At 35.5% G+C, this 22,517-nt stretch overlaps 5 protein-coding genes across 8 annotated transcripts; 3 read left to right on the top strand and 2 right to left on the bottom strand.

Annotated features, from left to right (window-relative positions):
- Window positions 1–2,761: 2,761 nt before the first annotated feature.
- On the top strand, window positions 2,762–6,401 carry LOC102624770 (cellulose synthase-like protein G3). Its single transcript, XM_006476285.4, has 6 exons — window positions 2,762–3,493; window positions 4,097–4,246; window positions 4,373–4,498; window positions 4,636–5,088; window positions 5,245–5,589; window positions 5,732–6,401. The coding sequence occupies exons 1-6, from the start codon at window positions 2,891–2,893 to the stop codon at window positions 6,284–6,286; spliced, it is 2,232 nt and encodes a 743-aa protein (XP_006476348.2). The 5' UTR covers window positions 2,762–2,890; the 3' UTR covers window positions 6,287–6,401.
- On the top strand, window positions 6,134–11,853 carry LOC102625064 (cellulose synthase-like protein G3). Of its 4 annotated transcripts, XR_008053237.1 has the most exons (8): window positions 7,538–8,491; window positions 8,780–8,929; window positions 9,050–9,175; window positions 9,263–9,706; window positions 9,844–10,188; window positions 10,287–10,829; window positions 10,923–10,991; window positions 11,029–11,853. XR_008053237.1 is itself a non-coding variant. In XM_052437439.1 (7 exons), exons 2-7 carry the CDS (start codon window positions 8,135–8,137, stop codon window positions 10,827–10,829), a joined length of 1,965 nt encoding a protein of 654 aa, XP_052293399.1. In that variant the 5' UTR covers window positions 6,134–6,282; window positions 8,126–8,134; the 3' UTR covers window positions 10,830–11,853. The 4 variants fall into 4 exon arrangements, 2 of the variants coding, with proteins under 2 accessions (XP_052293399.1, XP_052293398.1); XM_052437439.1 differs by adding an exon at window positions 6,134–6,282 and having other exon boundaries at window positions 8,126–8,491; window positions 10,287–11,853; XR_008053236.1 differs by having other exon boundaries at window positions 10,287–11,140; window positions 11,217–11,853.
- Window positions 11,057–12,944, bottom strand: LOC102625346 (probable E3 ubiquitin-protein ligase RHA4A). The gene is made up of 3 exons (XM_006476286.4): window positions 12,557–12,944; window positions 12,263–12,351; window positions 11,057–11,668 (listed from the first exon to the last, which is right to left on the bottom strand). The coding sequence occupies exons 1-3, from the start codon at window positions 12,776–12,778 to the stop codon at window positions 11,233–11,235; spliced, it is 747 nt and encodes a 248-aa protein (XP_006476349.2). The 5' UTR covers window positions 12,779–12,944; the 3' UTR covers window positions 11,057–11,232.
- Window positions 12,945–14,935: 1,991 nt separating this feature from the next.
- On the bottom strand, window positions 14,936–16,763 carry LOC102624497 (30S ribosomal protein S6 alpha, chloroplastic). Its single transcript, XM_006476284.4, has 2 exons — window positions 16,237–16,763; window positions 14,936–15,343 (listed from the first exon to the last, which is right to left on the bottom strand). The coding sequence occupies exons 1-2, from the start codon at window positions 16,648–16,650 to the stop codon at window positions 15,098–15,100; spliced, it is 660 nt and encodes a 219-aa protein (XP_006476347.2). The 5' UTR covers window positions 16,651–16,763; the 3' UTR covers window positions 14,936–15,097.
- A 2,816-nt stretch (window positions 16,764–19,579) lies between these two features.
- On the top strand, window positions 19,580–22,412 carry LOC102624217 (26S proteasome non-ATPase regulatory subunit 8 homolog A). Its single transcript, XM_006476283.4, has 6 exons — window positions 19,580–19,753; window positions 20,312–20,390; window positions 20,574–20,676; window positions 20,912–21,175; window positions 21,697–21,808; window positions 22,050–22,412. Exons 1-6 carry the CDS (start codon window positions 19,649–19,651, stop codon window positions 22,188–22,190), a joined length of 804 nt encoding a protein of 267 aa, XP_006476346.2. The 5' UTR covers window positions 19,580–19,648; the 3' UTR covers window positions 22,191–22,412.
- Window positions 22,413–22,517: the final 105 nt, after the last annotated feature.

Raw genomic sequence — 22,517 nt, 5'->3', positions numbered from 1 at the left:
GGAGTATGTAACACGTTTAAATCCGCCTTCAGAGGGTACTATTCAATTCTGATTTTCCTTTTTTAATCTTACCTTTGGGATGCTATGATATAGTATTTGGGACAAAATGTTTAAGGACTTTAGGACCTACTGAATGGGATTTTGAAAAGCTGTACATGACTTTCCAAATGGATGGAAAACGAATTACCTTGAAGGGCCTTACAGCCTCAAAACATAAAGTGGTATAATCTACTCCTCTGACAAAGAGGCAACAAAATTTGTTTCTTAAACTCGCGCCTAAGGAAGAAAAATTGAGGCAATGCTTTCTCGGCCCACCAAGCCAAAAATAACAAAAGCAATGCGGGGATTCCTTGGTCTTGCAGCATACTATCGGAAACTTATCCAAATAGCTACTGCGCTACTCAGATGCTAAAGAATGACTCATTTAAATGGAGTGCGCCAGCAAACGAGGCTCTTCCAAAAGCTTAAACTTGCCATGACCTAAGCTTCCTTATTTGCTCTTCCCGATTTTGCCGGAAAATTTATTGTTGAATGTGATACTTCTGGGTTTGGTGTCGGTGCATTGTTACTACAGTAACGACCCATTGCATTTTTTAGCCATGCATTTATTAGAAAGCATATACTTTTATCAACACATATAATATATATATATATACATATATATATATTTCTTGGCTTGGTACTAGCAGTACAGAAATGGAGGCCGTATCTTTTGGGAAGACAATTGTGGTATGGACCGACCATTAAAACCTCAAACATTCCGGTATTAGAAGACTACCATTACATTGGTTGCACAAATTAGCAGGTTTTGGCTTTACTGTGGAGTATTAATTTACTTATTGAAACTTTTATTTACAAGTTTTATATGTCGTTTATATAAGTTTTGTTATATTTTATTTTTATTATTGACTTACAAGTTTTATGTTAAATTTATATGTCTTATATTTGATCCACACAATTCATGTTTAATTACGGTATTGAAAATCACAGCATAATAAAATAACCCTTTAAGAAAATATAATTTTTGGTAAAATTATCCAAACAAAGTTGCATGTGTTTACTGTACAATTAGGCAACTTGTCAGTTTTCAAATTCATGTTCCTCCTTAAACATAGAATTAGTTGATTTATACGGTGCCTTTATCATATAGTAAGGAGAACACCTTTAATACGTGCATGGTGCATGGCAATAACATTTCCCGATACTATTACTCCAAAAATCTGGTACATACTACATAGTTATCAGGCGCATAACTATATATTAATGGCATTGATGAAATTAATAATTTAATGTCCCCTTCCAATATAGGCCACAACAAATTTTGGTTTAATGGAGATGTTTTACGTCTTTGGTACATGTAAATAAAATATTTAATAATATAAATCTTCTGACGTCCCGCTTGCCCTAATGTTGTTTTAGGATCGTTAAACTTTTTTTGACTCAAAAGAAAAAAGGATTAAACTTTATTTATTTTATTTTTGTCATATATTGTCATCATCATCATTATCATCAACATATTGATTCTTTAGCAATTGACTGATCATCTCTTAGATTATGTATTAGACGTAATCTATCATGAAAATCATGACAAAGACGAATCGAAATTAAAATTCAAGTTGTTTGATTGAGCTGATCATATTATATTTTCCCTTGCCAATAACTGATGTTGCTGCTGGCTACATCGGTGACCACAACAAATGGTACATTTGTTGTGTTGCGCCAATTTCTCAAATTCCTTTCAAGAAAAAAAGTCTATTTAATCTGTTTGTTAGTTTGGAAGCTACAATTCTTTTACTTCCCCCACCGTATCGATTGACTGATTACTTCAAAAACAATAATATTCAACTACTCCAAGTATTTCGCTTGAGGCGTAGTTTGACTAAGTTAATGTGGCGTAACCCCATGTATATAGCGTGCATGCATATTATTGCATGATGATTTGTACGAATAGTATATGGTTTTGACAGCTCTCTTCTGTTCACAACATTATCACGATGAGAAAACACGTATCGATCTTTTATATATATATATATATGTTTAAAAAAACATAATTTACAATATTATAAATTCATTTCGTTTCTATACTTCAATAAAATACAAGATCCCTAGATTGGAAGCTGCCTCGATATATACCCAGAGCCACTTGTGCCAGACATGATTCATCATTCACTCGATGTGGCAATCTTGGTTTTTAGTATTCAACGTCGCAAATTGAATAATTACATCCAATAATGCAGTAGCGAAATCTAATTTCTCAAGAATAATAACCACACCACACGACACTACTGATAGTGATACAGACGATTGTTTTGAGTGCTTGGACGTAGATGTTGGGGGGGCACACACACCTGTCTATCCTGTAGATAGAAAAGTAGTCTCAGATAATAATTAAAATGCAGTCACCTATTACTATTAGTCAGTTAATAAATTTCAATATGAGTAGTACACATTTCAATTTTTTTTGTATGAGTTGAGAAAAATTTCTTCTTATTAATTATTTCATTTCAAGGTAGATTAATTTTTTGTTTAAACATTCGACTTCTCTCGTGGGCATATGCGGGAAGATCTTTTATTTTTCAATTATTTTAAAATGTATCGAATATAATCGATGTTATATGATTATGAATTCTAATTGCACAGTCACGAAATTATGTCACAAAATTATGTTGCGATGGTTGATTAGTAAGATGTTATTTAATTATTTCGTACCCTAAGTTTTGTAAAAATGTCATTACTCTTACGAACATCAGCAATGTAAATAGAGCCAATCGTGCATCGAGACTGCTGCATAAAAGATATGCATAGTCTGTAGCCTTCCCTTATAAATAAAGCCACTAGATGTAATACTTATCATATGCATCACCTCTGATATAAGCACATCAAAAAAGAAATGAGAGGCAAAAGTAGCGGCACCGAGATCCCTCCTCTTAACACGACGGAGCCCATCCGCCGGACCGCCTTGAACCGTGTGTTCGCGGTAGTTTACACGTGTGCCATATTTGCTCTACTGTATCACCGTGTAGAAACACTAACTATCCGCAGCAGAAACCCCTTGGTGCTAGTAGTATCTTTCTGTTTGTTACTTTCCGATGTTATTCTAGCCTTGATGTGGGCAACCACGCAGGCCTTTCGCATGCGCCCTATTCATCGCAGGGAATTCCCCGGAAACCTCCAAAAAGTTGTGAGACCGAGAGAATTTCCTGCTTTGGATGTGTTTATATGCACAGCGGATCCCTACAAGGAACCGCCCCTCAGTGTTGTGAACACGGCTTTATCGGTGATGGCTTACGACTATCCAACGGAGAAGCTTTCGGTTTATGTATCGGACGATGGTGGATCGGCACTTACTTTCTTCGCTTTCATGGAGGCAGCTAAGTTTGCAGCCCACTGGTTACCTTTTTGCAGGAAATTCAATCTTATGGAGAGAAATCCTCGTGCATATTTCTCCTCATCATCATCCACATCAACCCATGCTTGTTGCTCCGAGATTAAGGTATACATATAAATAGAATATAATGGTATCATCTCATTTTAACAAGTGATGATGTCGAGAAAAAAATACATATTTTAATATATTAATAAATTAAAAAAATAAAGTATTGAAATATATATTTTTTGTATTTAAATTATATATATATGCTATATATCTTATCATAATTAAGGACAAATGAATTGTTAGAGAACATGCACTGATTTACTAAATACACAATATAAATAAATTAACAACTACACTGAGCTAGCTCGCATAGTTTATTTATTTATCTATTTATTTAATTTTTTTTTTGGGGCTTTCCTGTCGGGACCCAGCCACAATTTTTTGGAGCATATATTACAGATGGCGGCTGTTAATTATTGATGTCCATACAAATCCGCAAACATAACATTGCGACCATAATTTTCCAAAAAGTATGGTGTGGGGCACAAACTCAATGTTATCCTTAGCCGCCCCCGCCCTTCCTGAAGAAGCCGGTCTTTATCATTCTAGGCCCGGTTACTCGAAAATTTAAATATATTCATATTTAATTTCATTAATTGCAGATATATCTAAAATTAATGATGATGGATGTCATCAGTTCAATTGTTGATCATGTAACAGATGATGTATGAAAGTATGAAAGTCAAGGTAGAGCATGTGGTTGAGAGTGGGAAAGTTGGCGACGAGAACATCACTGGAGACCGAGAACGGGAAGCATTCAGTAAATGGACTGATGATTTTACACGCCACGAACATCCCACTGTCATTCAGGTCATTAACTTGTATTCCAACTTAACTTACTAAGCTCAATATTGCTAACAATTAAATCTAGGCCTTTATTTGATTGATGCCATTGCTAGCCACATTTATTTAATCTAATTGAAGTTATGGGTACAGGTTCTATTAGAGACCAGCAAAGATAGGGACATAACAGGCCATTTTATGCCAAACCTCGTTTATGTCTCTAGAGAGAAAAGCAAGACTTCTCCTCACCGTTTCAAAGCCGGTGCCCTCAACGTCCTGGTATTTACATTATGTATTAATTATTTCGATCATTTCTTCCCGTAGTAGCTAGCGAGCATGAAAACTTAATTTACAAAGCAGTTAATTGTACTTTCTTTCTCACATTATTATTATTATTATTTTCTTTTCTGTCGAAGCTTCGAGTGTCGGCTATAATGACCAATGCACCAATGGTCTTGACATTGGACTGTGACATGAGCTCAAATGATCCTCAGACACCTCTTCGAGTGCTGTGCTACATATCAGACCCAGCAACTCGACCAAACTTGTCATTCGTCCAGTTCCCTCAACGTTTTCGCGGACTAAGCAAGAACGACATTTACGCTTCTGAGTTTAAACGCCTGTTTCTGATTAATTTTCTGGGAATGGACGGGTTAAAGGGTCCTAATCACGTTGGAACCGGAGCCTTCTTTTGTCGACGGTCGTTATTCGGTAGCCCATCTACTCTAATTTCCCCAGAAATTCCCCAACTCCATCCAAACCATGTCGTTGATAAAGATAAACCAATTCATGAGTCCCCGGCCATGCTGTCGCTGGCTCATCACGTAGCAGGTTGCAATTATGAGAACCAAACCAAATGGGGGTCTAAGGTTAGAGCTATCAGCATTTTCAATGAATTCTGTATATCATTATTAGTTACATTGGTACCATCAAAGCCTTGTTCAAATTCAAGAATGCCATCCCGTATATTCTCATGCACTTACTAATGTACGTAATTTTTAATTAATCTTGTGTCAACTGGGCAGATGGGCATCAGATATGGCTCTTTGGTCGAGGACTACTACACTGGGTATCTGCTGCACTGCGAAGGATGGAGGTCCATATTTTGCAATCCTGATAGGCCAGCATTTTATGGTGACGCCCCAACAACTCTCGTTGATTTGCTAAATCAACACAAGCGATGGGCCATTGGCCTCCTTGAGGTGGCCTTTTCCAGATACTGTCCCATAACCTTCGGGATCCGAACCATGGGCTTAATGGGCCTAGCTTATGCTCATTATTCATTCTGGCCTATTTGGTCTATTCCAATAATGGTATATGCATTCCTCCCCCAGCTAGCTCTCGCCAGTGGAATCAGCATCTTCCCAAAGGTATGTCACCATTGAATTCTGGTAATGGGCTATCAACTACCTCATGTGCAAATTTTAATTAAAATTACTCGAGAATCATATATATGAATATGATTGATCAGTTAACTAAAATACGATACCAAAATGAACAATGTTTTTGCAGATTTCGGAACCAGGGTTTCTCCTGTACTTATTTCTTTTCCTTGGAGCTTATGGACAAGATTGTCTAGATTTCCTATTGGAAGGAGGTACATTTCGAAAATGGTGGAATGATCAGAGAATATGGCTAATAAGGGGGCTTTCTTGTCACCTTTTTGGAACACTTGAGTACTTACTCAAGTCCTTGGGAATTTCTGCATTTGGATTCAATGTGACCAGCAAAGTCGTTGATGATGAACAAAGCAAAATATATAGCCAAGAGATGCTTGATTTTGGAGTGCCATCGCCTATGTTTGTGACACTGGCAGTGGCAGCAATAGTTAACTTTTTCTCATTTTCTTTTGGGTTCTTACAGATGATCTGCGGCAGCGATGATAACGAGGGACTACCCTTGCAGATGTTGCTAGCAGGTTTCATCATGTTGAATTGCTGGCCAGTTTATGAAGCAATGGTGTTGAGAACTGATAAAGGAAAGATGCCTACCAAAGTTACTATTATTGCAGCATTTCTAGCATGGACTCTTTATGCCGCAGCATTTCATATCTCGTTCTCTAAGTAGTGGCTTTATGCTTAGCTGCTTGGAGGGTAAAAAAAAAAAGCACTTTTCGCTATTTAAGGTTTGATGTAATAATTCATTTATTATTATTTTTAAATAATAATTCATTTCATTTCTACTTTTTAAATAATGATCTAAAATATTTTTCTTTAAATTTATAGTTAGTTTATTATATAATTTATTGAGGGACAAAATGAAATTTTTAATTAAATAAATGTAAAATATTTTAAAATAACAAATTTAAATATAATTAAATAATATTTAACTATATGAATTTAAAATAAAATAATTTAATAACACAAAAATAACGTAACTTAATAATATAAAAATAACACTAAAGAATATGCAATGTATTGTATATGGATATGTGTATGTATCATAGATAGGTAGTTGTTTCGATAATGCCACATTGCATTTATTTTGAAAATAAATTAAATATTCTATTATTGTGAACTTTATTTATTTGGTGCATTAAATGAGATCAATAATAATACAACAATAAAAACAAAAATCTCCCTTGTTGTCTTAAAATAATAATATTTTTTTAAAAAAAAAGCACTTGGAAAAAAAACCTAAAATTTTAGAAAAACGCCAATGTCTGTTAACTTATTTGTCAAAGAAAAATACAGTACGTTATAAAAAAATTAATTAGTAAGGTGGTGTTTGTTTTTTAACTTAATGACTTAAAGTGACTTAACTTAATTAATTAAGTTAATTAGAGGTGTTTGTTTTTATAACTTAATGAGACTTTTTAGATAATTTTGACTTAATAAAATAAGCCAATTTTTTTAGCTTTTTACTTAATGGAGAAATTTGAATTAGGTTAATTACTTACTAATGTAAAAAATATCCATGTTTTATAATTTATTTTTTATGTCTATCCCAAAACTCACCCATAGACATTTACCCCACACAAAAATATCCATTTTTTTTTCTTATATTATATATGACAAAATTTGAAATTTATGGTATTTTATATATTAAAATTCCAAAATAAAACTATATTCACTTGAATATAGTTTTACTTATAAATGTTAAAATATTGTGGTATTTAATATATTATTTATTTGACATTAAAATTTAATAAGGATACAAATGTAAAAGTACATATTTTCAGCTTTTTCAGTTGAAAAAAACAAACAAATTAATATTTATTTTTCGAGATTCAGATAAAAAAACAAACATATTATTCAGATTCAGACATTTAGATTTATTCAGAATTCAGACTAATTAAGGTCTATTCAGATTACAGACAAAAAAACAAACGCCACCTAAGTTGAACATTGCGGAAGTAAAAAAAAATCGTTAATTTTAAATTTGAGAGGTTAATGAATATTCTCATTCGCATATGAAAAACTAAACAAATGGCTGGTGGGTTACAAAGAATAATAAGTCTCTGTGTTTTGTTTTTAAATAAGGGGATATTATCAGGAATGTCTTTATCTGAGGGGCCTTCTGGTCCTGGTAGATCCCTCTGAACGTACCAAAATTTTGCAGGGGTCGATTTCAGTCGGTATTTGAATTTTTAATACATCAGTATAGTGGACACTTGCGTTGTGTGGACAGGGAGAAGAGCATCGGACCACGTTAATTAATTTTAATGTCCTTGATAGATTAGATGCTATAGACTATCTGATCAAAAATATAAAGATGTGGCCTCTTAACACGACGGAGCCCCTCCGCCGCACAGCCTTGAACCGTGTGTTCGCGGCAGTTTACACGTGTGCCATATTCGGTCTGCTGTATCATCATGTACAAATTATTCACAGCAGAACCCCGCTAGCATCTTTGTCTCTGTTACTCTCTGATACTGTTCTAGCATTCATGTGGGCAACCATGCAGGTCTTTCGCATGCGTCCGATTCGTCGCAAAGAGTTCCCCGAAAATCTTTTAAAGGTTATGAAACCAAGTGAGTTTCCAGCTTTGGATGTGTTTGTATGCACTGCGGATCCCTACAAGGAACCGCCTATAAATGTTGTCAACACCGCTTTGTCCGTGATGGCTTTTGACTATCCAACCGATAAGCTTTCCGTTTATGTATCGGATGATGGAGGCTGCGCTGCGACTCTCTTTGGTTTCGTGGAGGCGGCTAAGTTTGCAAGGCATTGGTTACCTTTTTGCAGGAAGAACAATGTTCTGGAAACGAACCCTGAAACATATTTCTCATTAAACCATGCAGCTTGCTGCCCTGAAACTCAACAGATTGAGGTACTTTTCCGTGTTGGGGAAAAAAAAAATTAATTAAGACCAATTTATGAAAATAGTCCACTTACAATTTCTCTTACTTTTAATCAGTAGCCAAAAATAGCATGGATTATGTCTCAAATGCCTGCTAATTAAATTGAGAAAAAATTGTGGCAAGTGGATTGCTTTTGCTCATCGACTCCAATACAATTTCATAAATTTCCCTAGTTTAATTCTTTCTGAATTAAATGATGATATCGTCTTATTAATTAATTAATCTCCTCCTTAAGTTATTTGATCGTGTAATAACAGATGATGTATAGAAACATGAAAGTCAGGGTAGCAGATGTTGTCAATACTGGGAAAGTTAGCGATGAGTACATCACTTCAGACCAAGAACGCGAGGCTTTCAATAAATGGACTGATAATTTTAGCCGCTATGATCACCCCGCTGTCATTCAGGTTCATTGTTAATTTGCATTCAAATTTTTTCTAGCCCTTAACCCAGCTAGCCACCAGCGCAAGAAAATCGGACATCCCATTTTCATGCCACACTGATTTGGCCTGATTTATTACAAGCAGGTTCTAATAGACAATGGCAAAGACGAAGACACCACTGGCCATTTTTTGCCCAAGCTCATCTATGTCTCTAGAGAAAAAAGCAAGTCTTGTCCCAGCCATTTTAAAGCCGGTGCCCTCAACACCATGGTATACATGCTAGCTAGCTAATTTCTTACATATAATTCGGGCAAATATTAGCTCAATTGATCTCTCGTCATTTTTATTTTTTTGAAGCTCCGAGTATCAGCTACAATGACCAATGCACCAATAATCTTGACCTTGGATTGTGACACGTCCTCAAATGATCCTCAAACACCTCTTCGTGTGCTATGCTATGTATCTAATCCCGTTACTCGATCAAACTTATCATTTGTCCAATTCCCCCAACGTTTTCGCGGACTAAGCAGCAATGACATTTATGCTGCTGAGTTTAGACGTTTGTTTTTTGTTAATCTTCTGGGTTTCGACGGCCTAAAGGGTGCTACGTATGTTGGTACCGGAACCTTCTTTTGTCGACGAGCACTTTTTGGTAGTCCATCAAATCTGATTTCACCTGAAATCCCTGAGCTGCATCCAAATTATGCTGTTGATGAGCCAATTCAGTCCCCATCCATTTTGTCATTGGCTCACCATGTAGCAAGCTGCAACTATGAGAACCGAACCAATTGGGGTTCTAAGGTCACTATGCTATACTATTTACTATATTATCATTGATCATTGGTTCCAATTTCCTTTCTTAGAATTTTAGCAAACTAGCATGTAATAATTGTTAACGATTATTTTGTTTGTAAATTGGGCATGCATGCATGCTGCAGATGGGCTTTAGATATGGATCATTAACTGAGGACTACTACACTGGGTATCGGCTACATTGTGAGGGATGGAGGTCTATATATTGCACGCCTGATCGGCCTGCATTTTACGGTGATGCACCAATCACGCTCTTTGATTTCATAAATCAGTACAAGCGATGGGCCATTGGTGGCCTTCAGATGGCCTTTGCTAGATACAGTCCGTTCACCGTTGGAACCAAAACTATTGGCTTGATGGGGCTGGCTTATGGCCATTATGCAATTTGGCCGATTTGGTGTATTCCTACTTTGGTTTATGCATTCATTCCCCAACTAGCTCTCCTCAAAGGAGTCAGTATCTTCCCAAAGGTATGTACCTCCTGCACCACCATTTTGAACTGGCTTATGTTAATTTAATTAAAACTGTACCATTTGATTATTAACTAAAATAGAAATATTTTTTGCAGGTTTCAGAGCCATGGTTTCTGTTATACGTATTTATGTTCCTTGGGGCATATGGACAAGATTTCCTAGAATTTGTATTAGAAGGAGGAACATTCGGAAAATGGTGGAATGATCAGAGGATGTGGATGATAATGGGACCCTCTTGTTTCCTTTTTGGATCTTTTGAGTACTTACTCAAGTCACTGGGAATTTCTGCATTTGGATTCAATGTGACCAGCAAAGTACTCGATAATGACCAAAGCAAAAGATATGAACTAGAGATTTTTTATTTTGGAGTGCCATCACCCATGTTTGTGCCACTAGCAATGGCGGCAATCATTAACTTATTATCGTTTTTCTTGGGGTTGTTAAAGATGGTTGGGGGCAGTGATAAGGAGGGGTTAGTCTTGCAGATGTTGATAGCAGGTTTTATCATGGTCAATTGCTGGCCAATTTATGAAGCCATGGTCTTGAGAAGTGATAAAGGGAAGATGCCTGCCCAAGTTACTATTATTGCAGCAATTCTTGCTTGGACTCTTTGTACATCAGCTTCTCTCATTTTCTAAGTAATGACATTAAGGCTACGCTTAATTCTTCCCACTTTCAAATATTTATGACAACAGTTTGTATTCTTATCAGCTTTTTTTTGGTTACTACAGAGAGAGAAGGAGATTCAACCTTGATATGAAAATTCTCTCTTTTCCATAGAAAAAACAGAAAAGAAAAATAAATAAATTAGGAAGGTTCCATCACCTCTGATATAATTTAGTAGTTAAGTAAGACCTCTCCAACGTCGTGAAAATGCTGATCTCCAGTAGATATATAGCTGCCTTCAAAATATCTTTGAGACAAGTGATGCGGATTAAAAAATGCAAAGGTATGTAAGCATCCATATACGTTGCAAAACTGTTCTGTATGATGTATCATTTTTATTTCACTTGTATTATTGGCAGAGTTTGGCTTCATCAATTATGCGTTTGGAATATGCATGTGGGCAACAACTGATTCTTGATCCGAAGAACCATCATTCCCTGTGCTAGACATCTCAGACAATCTCTTAGAGCTGATTGAACATGCACTACTTGTACTCGATGAACCTTCAATGTGTATAGTAAGCTGTTCTGTACAGATACCATCTAGTTGTTGTTGTTCTTGTTGTTCGGATGGTGTGTTCTGTTGATTCTGGTTGGAGTTGGTGCCACTATCTTGTAGTAGTCTGGTAACAACACTAGCTGTTGCTGGATTGTAGAGTTTGGTAATAGGAACAATGGAGCATCTACAGAGTGGGCATGTTGTGTTTGAATGAAGCCAGTAATGTATGCACTCGACATGAAACACATGTTTGCAAGATGGAACCTGGAGTAACTCCTCTTTGATCTCAAATTCCCCCAGGCAGACACAACATCTGTAAATGAATTTGATCAGTATAATTAGTACTAGCACGAAGCATATATACAGTATGTGTGTATGTGTATTGAGATTTAAGCAAAAATCTTGAAATGCTAGGGGAAAGAAAAAAATTCCTACGAGGGACCAACATTTATTTTTATGTTCTTAAAGTTTCGCTGAGCTGCAACTTTTGCTGAAGAATCTTGAACCCTCAAATGCACAATTTTTACCTTATTTTACGAATTGTCATTTCAGAAAACATCTTGTTGAAAATAGTGGGCGTTATTAAAGATTTCTCATTGGCATGTGAACAACAAATGTAACTTTCACTTTTTCCACCGGGATAGGTAGTTGAAAACGGCTTTTCCCTTGGTCCACAGGTAGTTATTGAAAGCAACCCTGTTTGACTTTAAGGGGAATTTCAGGAATGCCTTCTGTTAGTGGCACTTGAAAGAAGCTTTTCTGGTGGCGAATTTCAGTATTTCAATTAGCATTATATTTGCCTTACAAACTATTATGAACATGATTTAATGCCACCATTTTTTCACATGTTGTAAGGCTTGCTGCCTATAGAGACTGCATTGATGGCAAAAAAGAAAGCAAAACTTACTGTGAATCCCTTGTCCTTAATTCTTCATCAAACAAGATTGTTGGAAGCCTGTCTTTGATTTCCCCTTTCCAACCAATATGCTCACAAGTCTACCGAAAATATAAAAACGAGAATTAGAAAACTCAGTGCAAGATGAAAAGAATAACTTTGAAAGATGAAAAGAATAACTTTGGTGAGAATTGTACAATTCAACTTAATATGTGTAATAGCAAATAGAAAATGCTATGACTCTTGTTCTGTTTCTGTCTTTGTGCCAATGTTTGTGCATGAGAAAGAGAGAGTGAGAGGCCTTACCGAGTGGACATATGTGGTAGCCTGATTAGAACTGGTCGGAACTATAGGAGTTGAAGAAAGAACGGAAGCCCTTCTCTTGAGATAGAACAAGTAAAACAACAAAAAGAGAATAATAGAAAAGAGGATGGGAATTGAGAATATGAAGGCCTGGTAAAGTTTGAGTTGAATAGCTTGAGGATATAGGTGAGGAGCTTCACTTGGAGTATCAGGAAGCCCCATCATTCCCCAACTAGAACCTGACAGAATAATGTTTTACAAGAGTTGAAGATGAAGAGATTGGGAGAGGCAGAGGAAGGACTCGTTGTTGAAGATGAAGAGATGGGAGAGGCAGAGGAAGGACTAGTTGAGTATATTTATGGGGAGTAATTGCTGTGAAAGAGAGATAAATAATGGTGGTTATTGGTTAAGGATTGCTGTCTGATGAGAAAAGGACATAAAAATTATCTGATGTTTTCTAATAGTTAAAAGAGGTATGCAAAAAGCTTTTTCTGATCAAGTTTGCAATATGGTATATATTCTTTCTTTTTTGATGCTTGGATGGACCCTCCACTAGTGCCTGGACCCTCTCACACCAAGCACTAAAATCCATCCGTCGTAAAGCAATCTTCATATGCCAGGACTGATGCTGAAATCAACTGCTTAATTAATGAAACCTGAAGTAAAAGTGAAAATAGTTAGTTTGGTATGCATGTTTTGTTTGGTAAATGGTTAGTAAAAGCAATTGCTAACCATCCAACTTATGAAACATTGTTAGTTTCTTGACTAAAGAGAATATAAAGACCAACCCACCTGCAGAAGACAGCATAACTTACGGCAGGTCGGCCTTGCTCCAGAAACCTTGATATCGATTGTTAGTCTTGACTTGAGCTATATTAGTCTTTTTATGTTTGTAGCACATCAGTGGCCTAACAGCCTTCAAAACCAGTAGAGTTACGGGGCTTTGCAAAGTGGGTTATAGTCAATTTCAAAGAACTATTTGCTGACACGTGTCTTCCTTACAGATCTTTGTGTGTATTTAAGTTCAACAGTTAGGCAAATATTAACCAAGTGAACAAGGGGCTTATTGATGTTACGGATATTAACCTACTTTAACAAATGCTTTGATGTTTCTCCAAAAATCATCACATCATATCGAACTTCCTCTTTTTATCTTCATTAAAAAATTAAAACAAAAAGTTCTTCTATGATTTGGAGGAAAGAAATGGAAAAAAGAATTGCCTGATGTGCCCACTACGTGTTGATTAGAGCCACAAACCTATTTTCTTTCTCTGTACTTAAAAGAAACAAAGTACTTATTCTTCTTGAAAATCAAAGAATGAATGCTTTTTTCATGCATTACGCAAAAGTAATGTTTCTTGTTAGAACTTTTTATCATTACATAAACATTATGCTAACTATCAGCTAATCAACTGTCCGCAGCTATAAAGCTTAGTCAGTTTCCTTGCGACATATAGCTCAAATACAGAGCTACCATCTGCAGCAAAGTGTCCGGTATTTATGCAAACATCGATTATTTAATTATCATGTGATCAAGCAAGGGCAAAGATATCTTGCTTAACAAATATCTTGAGATCCGCATTTACTTTTATTCACTTTTTCGCGCTGTAATGATTTAACATTTATTTTGTGATTCTACGGGGTGCAACTTTTCCTCTTTTAATAATTAAGCTTTCGGTTGGATCGAGGAGATCTCACTGTTGTTGGTGGATCATGAAGAGAGCTCCCTCGCACAAAGTGGAGAAGAGATAAGATCTCAAACTACACCACTAGGTCAGATTCTCCACCCATTTAAAAAGCAGCACCGATAATGAGACAAAATGCTGACTAAAACATTGTGTAACGCCGGAAGAGTTTAGGCATTTTAATTTCCAAGCCATTAAATTTGAATCACTATACCATTGGCAGCTGCTGACACGAAAAACTATAGAGATCAGGTTGTTAATGATTAGTGCTCGTGAGAGGAGCATAAACCCTTATCAAAACAGATTTTTCTTTTTTCTTTTTTTCTTTTCTTTTCTTCCGAATGGGGATAAGAGGGTAGAGACAGCACTGGAATGTTTATGCATTTCTTTCTGGGAGATTTACTGTTATGGGGGCGTTTGGAAACAGGATCTTTTATTGTAGTGTGTGATTGTGATCACATGCCTGTCCTAGAGAAACAATCAGATGATCTTACATGGTATGGCTGGTATTAATTTGACTAATTGATTCCAACAAAAACAGCTTTGTAGACTATAGACCTAGGAAAAAGAAAATTTTTTGAAAGAGCCCTACTAGGAATCAGACAAAAATATCAGTAACTTCATGCGAAAACCCCACAGGACATTTTCGGTAAGCTAACTAAAGAGTGGCCATTCAGCCCTACCATGCTGCAAATAGTGTTGTTAAACTGCATAATTTCCTCCATAAGCCCAGATCCAACTTTGTTAACAAAAATATATGAATAGAATTTAAATACCTTCCTCTACCGAAAAAACATCCATTACATATAACATTACACCGTCAAGCAGAACCTCCTCTTTTCCACAGATACAAGATAATTTAACCCTTCTGCTTCTGCTTCCTAACTTTAAAACTGGATGATCGGATAACATCATCATCTGCTTTCATTGTCCTCTCAAGAGCTTCTATTGACTCTGGTTTAGTGAAGTAGGTGAAGAGGAGATAGATACCATCCAAGTAAGTGTTGGACTCCCCAGCTTTGTTTCTCTTCCTGATGCTGTAGGCCAATGGAATAACCCCTCTATTGAATACCTCCACATACATGCCACCCCCAGCAACAAGCAACTGCAAGAAGATCCACATCAGCAAAATCCTAAAACATAATACTTGCAATAAAATACACTTATAACTTTGATAAACCCAATTGCCAGCCATGCGCCTTAAATTTTACTTACTAGAAGAGACATATTGCAAGTGAACTTTCCCGGCTTAGCTCCTTAACTAAGACTTTTGTGTAAGAAATTAAAATCACCAGCTTAGTCCAAATACTTATCTTTGAAATTAATGATTTAAACCCACCTTCAAAATATGCATCAGACATCAGTGATCATATTTAGACAAAGATTTAACCAAATTTGCTAAAGATCCAAAGATTATTTCAGAGCACAAACCACAAGCTCTTTCAGTATTTCTAACCAAAATATGTGACGCAGCAATCAATACCAGAGAAATTGGCATAAAACCATTAAAGATTTGATTAGCAGAAAGTAGTCGAATATGCTTAATCACTTTGGTTCTTGTATTCAATGTCAACCTATCACCAACAATCTCAGAACATTAACATTAAACATGAAGACTAGAATATAAGATTGAATCTTCTCAATTTGGTTCTTGTATTTAGTCGAATATGCTTAATCACTTTGGTTCTTGTATTCAATGTCAACCTATCACCAACAATCTCAAAACACTAACATTAAACATGAAAACTAGAATGTAAGATTGAATCTTCTCACAGTGAACAAGGCACAATGAAATTAGATATTCAACAGAAGTAACAACAATATCTTTAAAGCATACTTTACAACAAACGATAAACTTACGCAACCCATTATATTTTGTAACAATTTATCATTTTACTTGTAAAATGACTGATTTTTTAAATAAATAAAATAAAATAGCGAAGAAAACAAAAAATCAAATTAAATAAAAGTATTTTATGAAATATAATAACTAGTTACCTCCTCGTACTTCTGAGTGAGAGCGAGTCTTTCATCTTCGGACATGTCGGGTCTCAAGACCATCATTGTCTCGTATTGTCTTAACCCAGGTGGGCACTGTGGCTCCTCTTTATCTTCGATAGCGGTGGCGGTTCCGACCGACCCGGGTGGCACTGATGTCGGGTCATCGTCCGAGCCGAATCCACCGCCCTCGAAAAACGAACCCGAGAAGTCAATGGTTTGTGCTTTGACGGTTAGAGAAACAGAGTTGCTATTCTTCTTGTGTAAAATGAGAGATTTTGCGTTTGTACGGAAAGTTTTGAGGCTGCGAGCGAAGGAGAAGAGAGGTGAGGAAGGGAGCTGAGAGAGCTGCTGAGGGTAAAATGGAGATTTTGATTGAGAGGTGAGAGTTGACGTGAGAGAGGAGCTCGCCATTTTCTGTTCTTCTTTTGAGCTCTGTTTCGAGCAGAGTGGGTCTTCGGGTATGGGGAGTTCGGGAAATGTGGATAACGCGGGTGCGCGCTACGCATCGGCCGCGGTACATGCTGCCATATTTTACGGAGGTATAATGAGTAATATCACCTGGCTCTCTGAGTTCTTTATGTTTTGGCAGGTCAAGCCATAATCTTTTCATTTGTATCACTTAGGCCCTGACCTATATATAAACAACTGAAACGCCCTAAGTTAGATAGAAAATTCCCGAATTCATCCCCAAGCTAGTTCCGCTACTTGGGTACAGTCTCCTGCAATTGAATTTCTTTCTTGGTAAAATGGTAGTAGTTCTCGACTTTTTAGCATAACCTGTAAGGATTTTGAATTTCACTATTGTTTAATTGTAATAATAGTAGATTATAATATAATAATTTTAGAAAAATAAATAAAAGTTTTTAGATGAGTTGGCAATGGGCTAGGGTGTACCATTCTCAATCCATCCCAAATATAAATTTGACATATAAAAATGTCTCACATTAAATATTTAAACATACCTCATTTGTCTGAGGGAGCGGCTATATGCACTCTAAAAATTACTTTGAACACTCTATTACTATGTGCACTCATCTATTAATTTTTAAAAAGTGAATTATACTTTGTATACTCTTTAAAATACCAAAAACGTCCTCACTTAATCCTTTTTTAAATTAATCATCTTGGTTACTCTATACACATATGAAAATGATATATACACTCAAACAAATAAATCAATTAAACAATATATCATTTAGCCAAATCAAGGACTCTGTTTGCTCTTGCTTCACAAATTCGAAGTTTAAAATCATGAAGAAAAGTGAAGATGAAATTTTTAATCGTAGCAGTTGATTAACTACACTCAGCAATCATGGGCAAAACACGTGGTATGGGAGCTGGTCGCAAACTGAAGTCTCACCGTCAAACTCAAAGGTGGGCTAATAAATCATACAACAAGTTTCACCTCGGCGACAAGTGGTATAACCATTTGTTGGTTCTTCCCATGGAAAGAATATTTTTCAAATATTTTAAAGTAATTTGTAAAAGAATACAGACGTATACATAAGATATTTTGAAACAAATTGTAAATACTAAGCCCGTTCATCATAACAAATTGTAGAATAATTTAAAGTAATGATCGCTGCCTGTTCATCAAAAGAATACAAATGCCACATACACATGAGATGATGAGAACACACTCCTCCGCTAGAAATTAAGAATATATGCTATGTAGTTTAGTTTCAAGACCCCACAAATGAGACACATGCTAGCCATTATGTTAAGCTTCAAAATTGAAATTCAATACTTGAATTCAGGACCCTTCAAACGAGAGACATGCTAGCCATTATATTGTACTTCAAAACTAAATTTTAAATACTTGAATACAAAGACACATGCTAGCCATAACATTATACTTAAAACTGAATTTCAATACTTGAACATCTTGTTATCTTCAACTCCACCAAATTTAAAGGGCAATCAATTCAACTACCTAACCATCGGGAAGGGAAAAAACAAGAAAGATTATTTGTGTTGTAAATTAAAAAATTAGGATCACACATGTCTCATTAAAGTTAAAATCTTCACATATTGAGTTTCTTCTGTAAATATTTATTTGAAACATTTGAAAGAAAAAACTTAAGATTTAAAATAGTAAGAAAATTAAACATTAATTGCAGTGCCTTAAATGAGCGTTCAAAGTAATAATATTGTATATACTCAGAATAAAGTGTCTTTAATAGTAATTTCTATTATGGGTATTTTTGTAATGAAAATATTTATAAAAATATGAGTGTTCAGAGAAATATTTAGAGTGCATATAGCCCTACCCTTTGTCCGAACAGTCCCTCATCGTCTTTAATTCTACTAAATATCTTGAAGAAATATGAGATAGAATAATCTAATAGTAGTCTTATCAACTACATGTATGGTCTCTTATAAAATGACTACATGCATGTTCGATATACTATCACATGCTAACAATTTAAATTATTTTCCATTTTCATTTGCAAATTAATAGTTAAGTAGCTTTAAAAGTGTTAAAATATCCACATGGTTAAATAAGGTAATTGTGCGGTTACTGTTAAAAAATGAAAATGGATATGTTAGTTTCAATTATTTTAGATTTTAGGTTTGGGAACAGCTAAATTCTATATTAAAATTGATATATTTAAATAAAATTAAAAGAAAAGAGTAAACGAGTCAACACACGACGTCCCACCTTTAAGTTGGGAATGAAAAGTAATAAGAGCATCTCCAAAAGTCTCTATAAATTTTACTCTTCAAATACCTATTTGCTTACCTATGTGGTAAATAGAAGGTTAAAAAAATATGATATTTTCCAAAAGACTCTTCAAATATAAATAAATTAATATTATTTTAATCAAATAATTATTTTTTTAAAGGAAAAGTCAATAGTAATTAAAACATTTATCTCTATTTCTTCAATGAAAAGTAATAAAATACAAATTGAAGAGGGAGAAATTAACTCTCCAAATTTGAAGAGAGAGAATCAATTCTTATTTAAAGAATTTTAATTGGAGCGTCTTTTGAAATTTTAAATATTAATATGGCTCTTTAAATAAATAATAAAATTTTATTTGAAAAACGTTTTGGTGATGCTCTAACATATTGACATGTCTAGAATCTAGTCCCAACGGGAAAGCTGCCAATCAGTCCATGGGACTTGTTTGACATGATGGTTAATGCTGATTCTTAAAATATAAATCATATACACTTGAAGATCCAGATGTTATTACTCCTTATATGTGGGCTAGGCTTAACCAAATGGGCCCAATGGAGGCCGAAATAATACACCCTTACATTTTGGGCTTTTTGAAGTCCAAGCCCAATCAGAACCCGAACCAGATTTTAATTCCTACTAAAGCAATATACTTTCTTCGAAATCAAGCCAAAGCGTAAACAAAAGCTTTAACGCAGGGACGAAGACAAGCACGCAGATTGAGAGATGGATCCAAAACTCACAGAAGTTTCTCAGCAGTTTGATCGCTTTAAAGCTGCAATGACTAGAAAAGACTATAACACATGTACCCAACTCCTCTCTCAACTCAAGGTTCGTGTCTCAAACCTGAAATATTTGATTTTTACTCTTGTTTTCCAATTTTTTTTTTTTTGGCCATATGATCGGATTTTTTTTTTATTTTGTTGCATAATTCGTGGATTTTGTTTTTGGTAATTTCGTGTTTTGAATTGGTAAGGTTACGACTCTGATTATGTGACCAAGTTAGGTTAGGGTTTGTAGTAATATGTGTTTTAAGTGTGTTAATTTTTGGGTTTTTTTTTTGGGAATTTATTTGTTGTTGGTCATAACTGGGTTGTACGAATTTTGGTTTAATGTGTTATAGATTGAGATTATTTGAAATTGTTACTTCCTAGTTTTATGTGTATATGCCAATGCCCTATGATTAAGTTGTTATTTAGCTGAGTTTTGGCAAACAAATCCGTGTTAATGGGCTTTTTTTGTTGGTGGGGGGGGGGGGGGGGGGGGGGGGGGGCGGGGAGGGGGTTTTTGGGGGGGGGTTGAAGCCGTTAATTGCTGGTTTATATTCTATTTATTTGCATTCTTATTGAAATGAGTGGCATGTGTTATCTTGGTTTTCTTGTTCTGTAGGTTCTGCTGACTGGATTCAGAAGCCTCCCGCCATTGTTTGAAGATACGCCTAATGCAATACGTGAATTGACGTTAGCTAGTAAATATTCTTCACTCAGTTTTAAGTTGACGATGATATGTTCCTTGCCCAATATTGAACGAGAAGTGAAACTTTAGATCTTTGGAGATTTTGCTTCTTAGAGAATCTTAAGATGAGGGTTATGTTCAATTATTTGTTTACAAGGACTTTCCACTCATAATTTCTTTGGTCTTATGGTATCAGGGGACATTTACGAGCACGCTGTTCTCCTAAGTGTGAAGGTGGAGGATCAAGATGCTTTTGAGAGGGATTTTTTTCAATTGAAGCCCTATTATACAGATGCTGGGTAAGTAGATTCTATTCTTTCTTTTGAATTCCTATTTATGCAGTGCAAGTTCTGTTAAGTTCTCAATAACTAGATTCTTTTGTATTTGAGGGCTAATTTTGGAGAGTTCTTATGACTTAGATGACATGCTACTTCTGACATTACTTTTGGCTTTAGTTTCTGATGTAAATTTACACCTTTTTGTTTTTCATTCTCTGAAATGTGAATATGAGCTGACTTTGTTTTGATGGAACAGGAAGCGCCTTCCACCATCCCCAAATGAGTACATGATTTTGGGTCTTAACTTGTTGAGACTCTTAGTCCAGAACAGAATTGCTGAATTCCATACTGAACTGGAACTGCTTTCATCTACTGCATTGGAGAATCCTTGCATCAAGCACGCGGTGGAGTTGGAGCAATCATTTATGGAAGGGGCTTATAATCGTGTCTTGAGTGCCAAACAGAATGTACCTAATGAAACTTATGGTTATTTCATGGATCTCCTAGCTAAGACAGTAAGGTAAAACTGTGTGACTTCAGTGAATGTTTTATACTGTGATGACCAACAGATGTTCAGCTAAGGTGGCAACTAATAGCAATAAGTAGGCATTTAGAGGCTGTTTCCTCTAGCAATGATATGAAAGTGAGATTTAGGTCATGATTTTAACACCATGCACACGGTGCATTTTGATGGTCTATAACCTAACTTGTCACATCTATTCTTTTATATTTCAATTTCCTTGTTACAACTTTCCTGTTTGGTATTGAGGTTTTCTTTTTCCTTATTTTTCTTTCATGGTAAATGTGGACTGTTTTTTTTTTAGGACATTGTTGGTTTGATATCTCTTATAATTTACTGATATGCAATCTTAGAAGAGGCTTGATTCTAGATTTTGTTCAAATCCTATGTTTAATCTGCCTCACCAGATGACCCAAGTTATGTAGAATTCTATTTTCTAGAATATTGTACCTACTTGTCTGATGTTTCCATCTATTCAGGCATATGCTTATTTTTTTTTGTCTCTATTCTGTTGCTTCTAGAGATGAGATAGCTGGATGTAGTGAGAAGGCATATGATTATCTTTCAATTAAAGATGCCCGCCAAATGTTGCTGTTCACTTCTGACCAAGAGCTTTTGGAATATGTCAAGGAGGTAAAGCTTTGGAACATAGCTCATTTTCGGTTGCGTTGATTTTATGTCCAATTAAACTTGCCAACCGAATTTATGTAAGGATATGTAGGTGTTTATTTTGTACTAAGATGAATGAGCTGTCAAATGTCCTTAGCTCAGTTGGAACATAATAAGATATTACTCATCATCTTAACATGTCAATATTGCACCAAATTACGTTACTGTGGTTTGTTAAAAGGTGAGTTTGTTTGTTCGAATGCAGGAGCACCCTGAGTGGGAGATGAAGGATGGATTTGTATTTTTCCAGAAGGCAAAAGATTCTGCACCTTGCAAGGAGATACCGTCTTTGCAGCTCATCAACCAGACACTCAGTTATGCTAGAGAGTTGGAGCGGATTGTTTAAACAGCATTCCTTTGCTTCATTATTGTTTTGGCTTCTATTTTCATCACTCCAAGCTGTTTGCAGTGCCATTAAACTTAAAATTGTTGTTCATTTTTGTATTATTTTTTTACGTGGCCATTTGGATGGGACATTTTCATTGAACCCGTGTTTTAGTTAGCATGAGCTCGGGTTGAAACTTTTGACATTGACCCGTGTTTTAAGCAAGATTATTTTCTTGTTAAATATTGTAAACTGGTCTTATCTCATCGGCAAACTGAGGTTTATTTGGCACCGAGTGTCATTACTGCACATAATCTTCGACGGGATAACTATTTCAGGGATTGAACG

The sequence above is a fragment of the Citrus sinensis genome, chromosome 3 (genome assembly GCF_022201045.2).
Source record: "Citrus sinensis cultivar Valencia sweet orange chromosome 3, DVS_A1.0, whole genome shotgun sequence".
Lineage (NCBI taxonomy): Eukaryota > Viridiplantae > Streptophyta > Magnoliopsida > Sapindales > Rutaceae > Citrus > Citrus sinensis.
This window is presented reverse-complemented; position numbering and strand designations above follow the sequence as displayed.